Source organism: Balaenoptera musculus, chromosome 12, assembly GCF_009873245.2.
Source record: "Balaenoptera musculus isolate JJ_BM4_2016_0621 chromosome 12, mBalMus1.pri.v3, whole genome shotgun sequence".
NCBI lineage: Eukaryota > Metazoa > Chordata > Mammalia > Artiodactyla > Balaenopteridae > Balaenoptera > Balaenoptera musculus.
This window is the reverse complement of record NC_045796.1, coordinates 19,210,537-19,224,619: the sequence shown is the minus strand read 5'-3', so window position 1 is coordinate 19,224,619 and position 14,083 is coordinate 19,210,537. Positions and strand designations below refer to the sequence as shown.

The window sequence follows — 14,083 nt, the reverse complement described above, 5'->3', positions numbered from 1 at the left end:
GAAGACTTGTAAACTTTTGACTACTAAATAATGAAACAATAACAATATGGAATCTAATATGTTGTTTCCTGAAGCAATTTCATAAAGCGGAGGTCTATCATCCTGATTCTTGAGAAAAATAAGTCTGTGAACAAATAAAGTGAAGAAATGCTGTACCTTTTGTAAGATTCATAATTGTTAAAGAATCTGGTTGTTTCTTTAGTAAAGAATACAGTTTAAACTTGTTTAACCCAGCATTTCCTAAAATTAATTTATTAAAATGATCTTTTTTGTTTTATTGTAAAACTTATTAAATTCCTTAATAAGAACCATGATTTTATTTAAAAACAGGTTGAGAAACAGCATTTTCCCCTACAAATCTGTAGTTTTACCTGTAGTTTGTTTTTAATTTTACCTGTAGTTCTATTTTGAATTAAGATAAAATTGGTTAAACACATCACATTTTTCATTTTAAAGAAAATATGTATAATTGAGAAGTTTTCATGATTTTGATAAATAAAATTCAAAATATTACCTCGTATTTCAGATGAAATAAATATTTTTGCTGAATTTCCCAAGATCAATCATGATAATTCTATGTGATCAATGAAAAGCTATGGCTCTTGTACAAAAGCAAAGCCCAAGCAACAAAATGAAGTGCTAAAATAATCTATGGCAAGCATCCAATATTTCTAGAGAAATAATAAATTTTAAAACTTCTATATTTTCACATCTTCCCTAAAAACTCTGGCATGGAGAGATTCTCCCAGAAATCATTATTCTGTCTGAGTGCTCATCCATCAAGACAACCAAGAATGGGGAACTGATAAGGAATCTAGTATTTTGATCTGCTTTTCCCCCCACAGGACCTAAGCTATAGACAGGTGGGTTTTGGACATGCTCTCAGTATTCTCCCTGATGCCGCAACCTGGTAGGAGAGACACAGTTAACACACATGAAATTATGCATTTGTGAGAAACTGACTATGAAATCTACAGAGCGCTAGGCCAACATGAATTATTACTGTTGTTTGTTAGGGGGAAAATCAGGACAAGTGTTTCGCAACGTGTCCGCAGCTTATGGGAGATGTCTCCAACATGTGCAAGTTTGTCATTTACTGTAACCGTTTTTTGTCCAGCATAATCAGTGAAATATAGATTCCATGATCTCGGAGGGTTCTTTCAGAGTGAAAAATTCATCAGTCTTTACCTCATCTGTGTTACAAAATTCAGCCCTTACTAACGTTTGACTTCATTTGAGCACAAAGAATCATCAAGAAGGTAACAGAGGCAAGGACTACAACAAAGGAAACCCTCGGTCCTCATACAGTGTCCACTCTCTTTAGGAGACACATGCTGCTCTTCACCGCATACTCCCCCGTGGGCCACTCCATACACATCTGCAGCACGGTGACCTTTGTCGTCGGGGATGAAGATGTTGTGCTACCCAACTTTGAGCTGGTAAATCTTTGAGTAACTGTGATTTTTTTTTGTGCCTTATTTTCAAAGATTTTGAACTAAATCACATTGCTATTTTGTTTTCAACTTACCGATTTTTTACTTTTTAAAACTATTAAGTATATTCTGTAAGAAATTCCCCAATACGACATGCTAATAAACAGTCTAAACTCTGTAGGGATACAAATAAAATTATTTTATTTCATTTTATTTTATTTATTCACCTCTGCTCTGTTGAATCCCCTTTCACATCTGTTAACACCTCAGGCAGATCCCATTCTATTATTGGTCCTTTGGAAGCTATGTAGGATCAGTGAAGTCCCTTTTAATACAGTGTACAATTTTGATATATTATATGCTCCTTTTGCCCTTCCTTGATCTAAGGAAGGGTCTCTGGGATTCAAGGCAAGAGGATCCACGGAAAGTTCGGTCACTTCTTCATCTCCTCTTTCTCCTCTTGACCTCTTCTTACTTTCTCTTGCTCCTCTGTTCTGACAGGGTCTGAAAGAAGAGAGAGGTAAATGCGTCCAGCATTTTCCCTGAGGTCCTGTCTTGGTTTAGATGTCCTCTAAAGGACATCTTTAGACATGGGCATGTGCATTTTGGGGGCAGATATATTCATAGAGCCTTCCCACTACATAATTCAGCTTTACTTGCTCCCTCCAATCTATCCCACATAACACAGCTTTATGTTAGTGAGATGAGATCCACTTAGCCAGTCAGTAAACCTCTTGGCCAGAGCAGCAACAAGACGGCTCGAGACCAGCTCCCTCATGCTCATGTTTCCATGGCCCAGACATGCTTCAGTCATGCATGGCTGCCTCTCCGGGCAGTGGCTGTGCAGGATTCCCCATGGCTGCTTCTTCACTTTCTGCGCCATCTCTCATCAGTCTTCTGCCTCCTGCTCAGCAGACACAGAGGAAGATCAGGAAGCCCACCTTCTATGTCGATGTCCCTACCCTGCTTATTTTAGATTCTTATTTTGTCTTTTCTTGGAAAAAATAATAACTCTGCTTTAGATAGCATGGATTACCCAGTTTGTTTCTTTCTTTCTTATTCTTCCTTTTTTAACTGAAGTATAGTTGATTTACAATATTGTGTTAGTTTCAGGTATACAGCAAAGTGATTCAGTTATATATATATTTTTTTCAGATTGTTTTCCATTATAGGTTATTAGAAGATACTGAATATTGTTCCCTGTGGTATACAGTAAATCTTTGTTTCTTAACTATTTTATATACAGTTGTTTGTATCTGTTAATCCCATACTCCTAATTTATCCCTCCCTTACCCCTTTCCCCTTTGTTAACCATAGTTTGTTTTCTATGTCTGTGAGTCTTTCTATTTTGTAAATAGATTCATTCTATTATTTATTTGATTCCACATATAAGTGATAAATTGATAATATAGTATTTGTCTTTCTCTGTCTACTTAATTCACTATGCTATTCTGTAGGTCCATCCATGTTATTGCAAATAGCAATATTTTAATTTTTTATGGCTGAGTAATATTCCATTATATATATATCACACCTTCTTTATCCATTCATCTGTTGATGGACACTTAGGTTGCTTCCATGTCTTGGCTATGGTAAATAGTGCTGCTATGAACCTTGGGGTGCATGTATCAAACTTAAATGCTTTTGCACAGCAAAGGAAACCATCAACAAAATGAAAAGACAACCTATGGAATGGGAGATAATATCTGCAAATGATGCGACTGCCAAGGGGTTAATTTCCAAAATATACAAACAGCTCATACAACTCAATGTCAAAAAAACAAACAACCCAATCAAAAAATGGGCAGAAGACCTAAATAGACACTTCTCCAAAGAAGACATACAGATGGCCAACAGGCACATGAAAAGATGCTCAACACTGCTAATTATTAGAGAAATGGAAGGCAAAACCACAATGAGGCATCACCTCACACCAGTCAGAATGGCCATCATCAAAAAGCTTACAAATAATAAATGCTGCAGAGGGTGTGGAGAAAAGGGAACCCTCCTACACTGTTGGTGGGAATGTAAATTGGTGCAGCCATTATGGAGAACAGTATGGAGGTTCCATAAAAAACTAAAAATAGAGCTACCATATGATCCAGCAATCCCACTCCTGGATATATATCCTGGACATTTATTCAAAAGGCACGAAAAGACACGTGCACCCCGATATTCATAGCAACACCATTTACAATACCCAAGACATGGAAGCAGTTTGTTTCTTTCTTTAGGTGATTTAACTCCCTAAGTGTTTAGTTATTTTAGTCTGTGAACTCATATTTCCCTGGCGTTACCAACTCCTCCATCTTATAAAAATTACTGAGGCTTACATCCAGGCCCCAGTATTCTTCAGTTCTAATGAAGAAGCAAAAGGGGATATAGACTGGTCCAAGAACAGAGAGACTCAAGCTCCTCAGAGCCATACATGATCATTCCCAATACTACCATTTAACCAGACAAGTTTTCTGGTCATGGTTTTATCTCAGGGAGAAACACCATTAAGAAGAGACTTTCCCTAGGCTTTGGGGAGGTTGGGAGAAGGTCACCAAGAAGTAAATGTGTTAAGGTGGCAAGTCAGTTTCATCTGTTTTCAACAGTTTCTCACCGCATTTTCATGCCATTCCTGCTGGGCCATTCCTCAAAATTTCTGCAGGGAACCGTGGAGCAATGATTGCACCATGGTGCCCCTAGGAAAGAGGCAAAAACAGACTTTACAAAGTTTTCCTCCTACTTGACCCTCGTCATGCTTCCTCCAAGCACCCTCTGCTCTGAGTAACTTCTCCACCAGCCACCAACTACCCACCACACACGAGTAAAGATAATCTGCAAACACCTCAGTGTTTTCTCCATTTTAAAAAATAAGTTCCTTCCTGACATCCCTATCTCCTTCTTGTTTTTATCGCTTCTTCCAAGTTTATAGCAGAAGGGAGCCAGCAGCCCACGCTAGTTTACCCTCTTGTCTATTTTATTTTATTGCTCTCTCCCTGAACACTTCTCTGCCCTTCAGTCGTCAAACTCCACACAGCTGTCAGACTAATTCCTAGACACTCTTCAGAACAAATGCTGGATATTCATACTGTGGAGAAATTTCCCCTGGCCCCCAAAGTGAGGTAGGTGTTGTTTCCGTGCGTTCCTACTAAAGCAGGAATCATGTTCCTTGTTTTATATCCCTCAGACCATAGCACCTAGCAAAATGCTTTGATCAAGTAAGTCCTCCATAAATAACTATTGAGTCAGTCATATAACAGATGTTTAATATATGAACAGAAATTAAATTGTTGGAAGCCTAGTTACACCTAAATAAGCAAAAGGGAGGCTGACCGCTATCCTTTGTCTTCACAGGAGAGCTACCGATTTACAGAGCGGGCTTTAACAATTTTGAAAGCTGTTGGACATGGGATTGCTAATTTCGAAGATAAGGCTAAACTTTCTGCAGCCCTGAGGGATCTACAAACAGCTCACTACCCTATTCCCCTCCAGGATAAAAGACTAACCGCACAGCACTTCCGGGTAAGCGTGTTCAGGCTGTAATGTTCCTAGGAGAGGATGTGTTTGTAATGATGTTTCTCATATTAGATGACCCCCAAAATCAGCCGAGAAAGTGTTCTGGACGAAGACAGTTTATTTGGGAAGTGACGTCAGCAAGCAGAAACGAGAGAGTAGGAAGAATGAAATGAGAAAGAGGAGGATATTCATTAAAGGATGTGGTGATTATTGCTGTGGGCTACTGGGGCTCAGTGCTCCGGGGAATCCTGATAAACTGTGTAGGACATCCCTTAGAAAGGTCCCCCTAGAGGATGCGGCGACTGTAACGTTTATCCCCTGATGGATGGGTGCTCTCAGGGGTATTTATTTCCTCACACTCTCTTGGGGTTGAGCAGCATCCTGGCTTTACTGAAAGCCTTGAGGGAGTGAAGCAAAACGACTTTGTGGTACCCCCTGTACACTACTGACATTTTGAGTCAGATGATTTTTGTTGTGGTCCTGACCTGTCAGTGGCAGCATGGCTTGCCTACACCCTCTAAATACCAGTTGTGACAACTAAAAATGATTTCAGACATTGTCAAGTGTCCCCTGGGGAGCAGTGTTGCTAGAGTCGGAAATTAAAATACAGGACACCCCGTTAAAATTTGTTTTACTAAAGACTTAATTTTTAGAGTAGTTTCAGGTTCATTGCAAAATTGGGCAGAAGGTATGGAGATTTCCCATTTATCCCCTGATGCCACACGTGCCTTCCCCATTATTTGTCAACACCCCCCATGAGTGGTACATTTGTTACAGTCGATGAACCTACATTGGTACATCAATCACTCAAAGTCCACAGTTTACACTAGAGTTTACTCTTGGTGTACATTCTGTGGGTCTGGACAAATGTATAATAACATGTATCCATCATTGTAATATCATATATAATAGTTTCACTGCCCTAAAGATCCTGTGTGTTCTGCCTAGTCATCTCTCCCCTCCCCCAAGCCCTGGCACCCATCGATCTTTTTTATTGTCTCCATAGTTTTGCCTTTTCCAGAATGTCATAAAGTATGTAGTCTTTCCAAATAAGCTTCTTTGACTCAGAAATACACATTTAAGTTCCCTCCATGTCTTTTCATGACTTCATAGGTCACTTCATTTTCATGCTGAATAATATTCCATTGTCTGGATGTACCATGGTTTATTTATTTATTCACTTACTGAAAGACATCTTAGTTGCTTCCAAGTTTTGGCAATTATGAATGAAGTGGCTATAAACATCTGTGTGCAAGTTTTTGTGAAGGCATATGTTTTCAGCTCATTTGGGTAAATACAAAGGAGTGTAATTGCTGGATCATGTGATAAGAGTATGTTTAGTTTTATAAAAATTATCAAACTGTCTTCGAAAGTGGCTGTACCATTTTTCATTCCCACCAAAATGAATGAGAATTTCTGTTGCTCTATATCCTAGTCAGGATTTGATGTTGTCATTGTTCCAGATTTGGGCCTTTCTAATAGGTGTGTAGTGGTATCTCATTTTAATTTGCATTTCCCTGATGACATATGATACGGAACATATTTTGATATGCTTATTTGCCATCTGTATGTCTTCTTTGGTGAGGTGTCTGTTAAAGTCTTTGGCCCATTTTTAATCAGGTTGTTTGTTTTCTTATCATTGAGTTTTAAGTATTCCTTTGCAAATATTTTCTCCCAGTCTATGACTTGTTTTCTCATTCTCTTGACATTTTCCTTACAGAGCAGAAGTTTTTAATTTTAGTGAAGTTGCCTTATCAATTCTTTCTCTCATGGGTCATGGCTTTAGTGTTATATCCATAAAGCCATCGCCATACCCAGGTCATCTAGATTTTCTCCTATGTTATCTTCTAGGAATTTTATACTTTTGCATTTTGCATTTCAGTCTACTGTCCGTTTGAGTTAATGTTTGTGAAGGGTGCAAGGTCTCTGTCTAGAGTCATTTCACCCAATTAAATTTTAATTTCATATAAACAAACAGTATGTGCAATATATAGCACATACTTCTGTTAAAAATTACACTAAAAATTTATTTTCCCTGTTATTCCACTTTAACTGGGTATAAGGTGTTGTTGGGGATAGATAATTAAAAACAGAATCTCCTTCAAACGAGGAAAACCTCCACAAAGGTAGAAGAAACAGAAGATTGTTGAATAAGCGTTAAACCGTCAAGGGCAATCTGCTAAAGAGATAGCAAAGAGCCAAAGAAACCTCACCCTTTTGTATAGCCCAGCAGATATTGCCCATTACCTACATGTTCTCAAGATAAATGATAATTAGTCCCTTAAGTAAAGGGATTTGATGGCACCATTTGTTACACAGAGTGAATCCTAAGTTCACCTGCTATTTGGAGTGACCATTTGCATTAGCTAACTGAGTTTATCCAAAAGAAACATAAACTTCTCATGCCTTTATGGCAGGAGGTATTCTTCCAAGTTGGTGGGAGGCTCCCACCAAGGTTAGGTTCCTCCCCTTCCACAGAAACTGGGGGATTGGGGTGCTATCTTCCTTGATGATTACATTTCAAAGAGATGACTTCCAGGTCCTTGAGAAAGATATTCCTGGATCTTAAAGCTGGCAAGATACCTATTTAGCCTTTAAAAATATTTACATGTATTTCAAAGAAGAAGAGAGAGAGAGAACCTAAAATTATAAGTTTTCTAAAGTGAATGCTCTAAGAACAGGGAGGGGAAGAGTCTCTTTCCTTATTTTCCTTAAGGAGAATTGTCTTGTTTGGTTTGTTTTGTTTTGTTTAAACTGGTATTTGCCCTTACAGTTTCTTGTATCTTATCTGTCAACCCTACCTGGGACACAAATCACTCCCAGTTGAAAACCACTCACCTCGGGCATGAGCAATCTCCAAAAATCTGCCATGACTTACCTCTTTAACTAGTCTGATTGGTCCTTAAGTTAATTCTGTCCCTCCAGTCCTGAAGGTGGTGGCTCTAGATGCCTCTTGGTGGCGGCCATAAGCTCTAAAAATAAATAAATAATCAAATTACCATATAACAAGAAAGCTGTAGTATCCACTGCTACAGCTGGCCCTAAGGCCATAATTGGTAGTCAACATCTCTCCTCTACCACCTATTCTAGATTTCCCTTTCTTCCAGCTGCTCTAGTTGCTTGCCTGGTTGGTGCCCCAGACCTTCAATCTTGATGGGTACAGACCTTGATTGCCTTACTCTTATCAGGCTGAGATTGTTGTAATTAAGCATTCACTGTGGAAGCACCAACAGGTGTTCCAGCAAATCCAGACATAATTCTTCTTGTCCTCATTATGTAGCAGAAACCTAGCTCCTCATGACAAGAGGGATGAATTCTCCCACCACTCCATTATATTAGTTTCTTTTTTCCTGTTTGTCCACCAGGATGAGGATCTCAAAGCAACTAGGAATATATCAGAGTTTAGTTTATTGTAAATCATACTGTGTTCCCTGGTGAAAATATTTCCTGCTATCCACCCCCAGGAATTAGGTCCTCCAATACAGAAACTCCCTGTTGTGGGGACAGAGAACACTAATTATTGAAAATGGACCACTGGAAATGATGGTGAGAGAGGCCACTCCTACTTCTAATTTTTGAATCTCAGGCCAGTATATTATAGCTATTACAGTCATAGTACTGTGTATTGATCTTTGGTTTTATACAAATATTCTGTATTCTGGAGGATACTGCCTCAATTTTGTAGGATGTCATCACCAGGCTGGCTTCTTAGCTGAGCCTTTTATATGCCTTTCCAATCTGCCAGGAATTTTATCAATTCTTTCTATGGTATATGTTAGGACCAGTGAGTCTCAAACATTCCCCAGTGATTAAATGTTCACTGTATAACTTGATCCTTGGTCCAAGGGGAATGTTAGGCTGGATCCATGTCTCTGTAACCCCTAAGATAACAGTGCTGGCAGAGGCACCAAATACAGGGAAAACAAACTCATATTTGAGGTAAGTCTCAATTCTAGTAAGGATGAATCACTGCCCACCCCTCCTTGACAGAAGTCCACTGATACCAACTTGTCATGAAGTAACTGACTGTACACCCCGGAGGATGATACCATATTAAATAATGAGTCAGTTTTTGCGACCGACAGTTGAGACAGCTAAGCCTGGGTGAAAGAGAGCCCATACTGTTGGGCCCATTCATCGTCACCATCTCTGCTATGAAGATTACTTTTGAATAGGCCTTTTGATGCTAGCCCAGATCTAATATGTAGGGGGTCTTTGTGCATGTATCACTTACACAAAAGGGAGCTATTTTGGTAATGAAACATCTCCATTGTTTACTTGTATATTACACAGTTATGTGACATTTTTCAGAGAGCCATGCTCCATAAATCAATTCCAAATTTGTCTACCGTAAACAATTCTAGACAGATGAGGTGCATCATACTATAAGGACCCCATAGATAAGGACTCTCTCAGTAGTAAATAACATTTGTGCATTTGCTGGGAGGTGTTTCAGTGGCATGTTTACAACAGAATTGGACCAGGTGATCTTTCTTTCTTTCCTGGGGTGCTCGAATTTCCTGCAGATGCCTCTCTTGCATTGGATCCCACTCAAAGCTGATGGTCTTCAGAGTCACTCAATGAATGCATTGAAATAATACTCCCCAAAGCAGAATATTCTACTGCCCAAATGCAAGAGGACCAGCAAGTACTGGCCTCTTTCTTAGTTATGTCTTATCCTTTACCTTAGAGAGGATGTCCCAGCATGCCTAGCCCTCTGGACCCCTAAAATCTCCACTGATGTGGTAAGTCCATGAATCTCTGTAAGATTTATTCCCCACTCTCTAGCATGCATGTGTCTTAATGAAGGATTAAGAGTACTGGCCACTTACTGCCCACGGTTCTGAGTTCACTGTTGTCATCAATATTCACGTGTAGACCAGACTCAAGCACTCCCAAATGTCAGTATCACCAAAGACTCTGAACACTAATTTGTAACAGAGAGTATGAGGATTAACATTATCATGATTTTTTCAAAAATGTTTACCTTAGATGTTGAACTATTTAGTGCATTTTATTAGCATGTCACGAGGACACATCTAGCTTATTTAAGCCACAACAAGGAGCTGGATGTGTTGATTTGTTATAACAATACAGGGACATCTTCTGGACACATAAGAACAGGAATGACTCAGTGAGGAACTTTAAAGCGGGAAAAGAAGGCCCTCAGAACTTGTCTTCTCCATTTTTTCTCTTTATAAACATGTTTTCTCTCCTCTTAAGTTCACATCATGGAAAACATGGCTCCTGAATTTTATATTGCTTTCTCATACAAGGCCAGTTTAGAATACCTTGATCCTGGTGTCAAATTACTGGCTGAAGCACAGGGAACTCAATACTCTGTAATGACTTATATGGGAAAAGAATCTAAAAAAGAGTGGCCATATGTATATGTATAACTGATTTACTTTGCTGTACACCTGAAACTAACACAACATTGTAAATCAACTATACTCCAATAAAAATTAAAAAAAAAAAATATTGGCCGAAGTGACAAAGATTTGCTCAGCTTGGGTTAGATGCTTGTTCGCAGGCTTGTCCACCATTGCTAGCTGATGGGGTAGGTACAGATACAGACTGTGGGACTAGGTCCCTGTTTCTATACATATGAAGAGAGGTGAGGAGTTGTCAGAAAATGTAGACTAAGCAGGAAATGCAATAGTCATATGCCTTTGCAGGGCACTGTCTTTCACCAATTCTAAGACGAACATTGCTTTTCCCCTTTAACATCAGAATGAAATCAGAGTGTGTCTTATCATTGGTGGTTCCTTACAATCATTGCTGGCCAGGTGACCTCCAGAATTCTCTGCACACACATGGACATGGACTTGTTCATAAGAATTCATATCGTCTCCGTTTCAAAAGAAATATGTTTGACAAAAGCCTGATCCTTAGGCGAAGAGAATTAAATGGCTTGGTAGAGCCTCTCAAAGAAATGTGAAGGGAAAGGGGTTCTCCTCACACCAGAATGACTCCCCCATGGCTGAGGAAAAGAGAGAGAGGGAGAGGTATGACTGGCTGAAAGTCACCACAGATAGTGCCCCAGGAGCCCTACCTAATTCACCAAGCACTTTACTCCCTGTGAACATGTAAATAGCTACAAGTAAGCAAGCAGAAATCTGCAGTGGCTGGTTGTTATTCCCAGTGGTGTGACTGGATATATGGAATCCATCAGCATTTCAGGATAAAAGCCATGAAAAAAAACTTGGAAGAAGGAATATGTGTTCTGGATGTGGTCTGAAAACCTTCCAGCGGTCCTCTTTGGTGAGATCAAGAACAAGTCAGCATCAGCACTTCCTGAATGAGGGTCGGTGGCTTGAGAAAAACCCCAGGAACAAAAGGAGAATACTCTTTAGGCAATGGTGCATCTTCAAAGCTTTTGACAACACGAAGGACTAAACTGCATAGAAAAACACACGTTTAGTGTTTACAAAAAGTGATTTACAAGAGTAGGAGTTTGAGTATGAATAAGTTTTCAGAATACTTAACCAATTTATGTAGTTTACTTTTTCATGTACGTTTAAGTGTGATACATGATGAAAAAGTTATGCCTAAATAAATTTAAAAGAGCTTTTTCAATAGGAAGTAAATACTCATTAAGTGACAAGAAAGTGATTAAAAACTTTGAGTGACATATCTTCTTTTTTGAAGCACAGGAACTAATAGTGTGTCTTATAATGGGTGGCATCTTGGGATAAAAAAAATCTGGTATTTGACTTGCTTAGGCATAAGAACCTTATTTTTTATCTTACACTATATCTCCTCAATCCGTTTAATGTTATATTTTAATTGAATGTACATTATAAACATTGTTGTGGTGATTAAAGCTTATTAAGTTAAAATTAGTCAAATGATAAATAATTTTCGTCTCTTACTGGATGAGGGAGTCTGCAAAGAGTCTTCTGCTAGATGGTGTGTATATCTGAGAAATACATAGTTTTTATTTTTAGACTATCTGAAGTTTTTTAGAGAGCCTCTCTGGCCAGGTAAGGGTATTTTCTTGATTTAAAAAATATACTAGTGCATTTTATCTTTTTCAGGTTTTTCATGTTTCTTTATGGCATTTAATGAAAAAAGCTCAAATAGCAAAACCTCTTCCCAACCTCAAATTTGCATTCCGTGCTATGGTTTTGGACTTGGACTTACTTGATTCTTCTTTGGAAGAGGCTTCTTTAGGTACTGATTAATTTTAGATATTTATGTGACAAAGGAATTCCTAGCCTTATATGGGCTAAATAATTTGAGAAAAGTACACTCAAAATTTTTGTGGAGTAGGTAAAATGGGTCTATATTAACAGTTGTAGAGTTCAGGCTATACCCTGAGAAACTCAAAAGGTTCCAAATATCTGACGTGTGTCCCCTGTCCCACATACACCCAGGGCAGCCCAGTTCCCAGTTTTATTTGTTCCTGACCTTAAAGTGCGTGACAATCACTATCTATACAGTAGCACTGGAGTAATTCTAGGAAGATTCTCTGATCTAAGTAACCCTCATTTCCTCCTCTTCCGATGTTCTATTCCCACCATTTTAACATTTTCTTTCAATTTTAAGAGAACCTTCATGCTACTTTCACAAAGGAATCAATACTAGTTCACGAAAGTGTCAATATTTAGTGTTTCCCTTCTCCAGAATGTTTATATTCTAAAAAAGAACCACCTGCAGAAGGCAATGTTAAATATAACAACAAATCTATCGTTGTGGCACTTTATACATTAGAGGGCTTTAACAGTTAAAGGCAGTGAAAATTGGGGTAGAGATTAGATATAACTTTCAGTCCAAAGTTTGTTTTTCTCTTTCCAGCGGAATGGGTAGATGTTAAATATAATGTGCCAACAAGCGATAAAGAGTATTCTCCTGAGGAAGTAGCAGCAGCAATTAAAATTCAAGCCATGTGGAGAGGGACGTACGTCAGATTACTTATGAAAGCTAGAACACCAGGTATACTCTTTCAATCATTTATAAAATGAACTTGCATAAATAAGGATGAACATTTGTTTACGTGCTAACAAAAAGCATTTTAGAGTCATTCTACTTTATGGCTCAGCTAATTCTTTTTAATTCTATCAATATTGAATTTCCTTGAGTTCAGGATGCATGTCAGTACACTCATGCTTTTTGTTCCTGGAATATAGTGCAGTGCCTGGCACAGACTGAGCACACAACAAATACTGTCTGAATGAATGAATGAATAAATGATCAGCTGTATTTTCCCAATCTATCGTGCGTTCTTTATAAAACAGGAAACTGGCCTTTTTCTCCATCCATCCCCTGTGCCTAGCAGAATGCTTTAGCAGTCAGTTTCAGCTAAGTCATAGACAGTTTTTACATTTCTAGACCATTTTTCAAAGAAGCGAATGAATGAATGAGTGAATGAATGAATGAATTTAATGAAGAAGCTTCCATATATGCCTGTGGTGACATACATTTAGAAGGCATAAAATGCTTTTAAAGTACATTATTATATTTATTAAATCAAATATATTTATGCATATGAAGTAAACTATTTCGTGAGGTCTATTTTAACAGCTCAAAATAATACACTGCAGAGGCAAAAAAAATATATTCAATTATTTTCATTCTGCAATTTTTGTTAATGCTTTTAGAGAAAAAGCCTTGCCTCCAGTAGAATTCTTTGAGTATTTTGAAACATTTTGTTGTAAAAATATCTCTGAAACATTCAATGAGAAATACCAAAATGTTCATCTAAGCAGTAAAAACTATAGATACACAAGTGTAAAAAGAAACAAACTATACTGCACAGTTTTGTGGTAGAAAAATATTGCTGTCACTTGATTTTTATATTTTTTCTATCAGAAAAAAAAGTAATTATAAATTCATCAAATTAAATATGTGGTAAAATACACATGTTGTCCATATATGCTGTAAAAATTATATTCATACAATGATTTTTTCTCTTTATAAAGACAAAAATGAGCAGCTTAATAATATTTTAATAGCATTTGCATTCTTTCACTCAAACATATTTATTGAATAATTCTTGTGTGTACAGAACTGTTCTAGATTCTGGCCTTACAGAAAGAAATTAGTAAAACTGACAAGGTTTCTGCTCTGATGAATCTTGTGTTGCAGTGGTCACAGGCATACAGCAGAAAGTAAATATATTAAGATACTGATTTCAGATA

General features: G+C 37.9%; 1 protein-coding gene and 1 long non-coding RNA gene across 2 annotated transcripts in view; one reads left to right on the top strand and one right to left on the bottom strand.

Moving 5' to 3' along the window:
• ADGB (androglobin) overlaps positions 1–14,083 on the top strand; it is a 160,537-nt gene that overhangs the window by 98,539 nt on the left and 47,915 nt on the right. The window contains exons 19-22 of the mRNA XM_036871938.1: positions 1,325–1,439; positions 4,779–4,946; positions 11,981–12,116; positions 12,741–12,878. Of these exons, the coding sequence (XP_036727833.1) occupies positions 1,325–1,439; positions 4,779–4,946; positions 11,981–12,116; positions 12,741–12,878 (557 nt within the window). The remainder of the gene's footprint in view (positions 1–1,324; positions 1,440–4,778; positions 4,947–11,980; positions 12,117–12,740; positions 12,879–14,083) is intronic.
• On the bottom strand, positions 1,727–9,875 carry LOC118905318. Its single transcript, XR_005022203.1, has 3 exons — positions 9,773–9,875; positions 7,819–7,912; positions 1,727–1,937 (listed from the first exon to the last, which is right to left on the bottom strand). It is a non-coding gene; the product is annotated as an uncharacterized LOC118905318 (long non-coding RNA).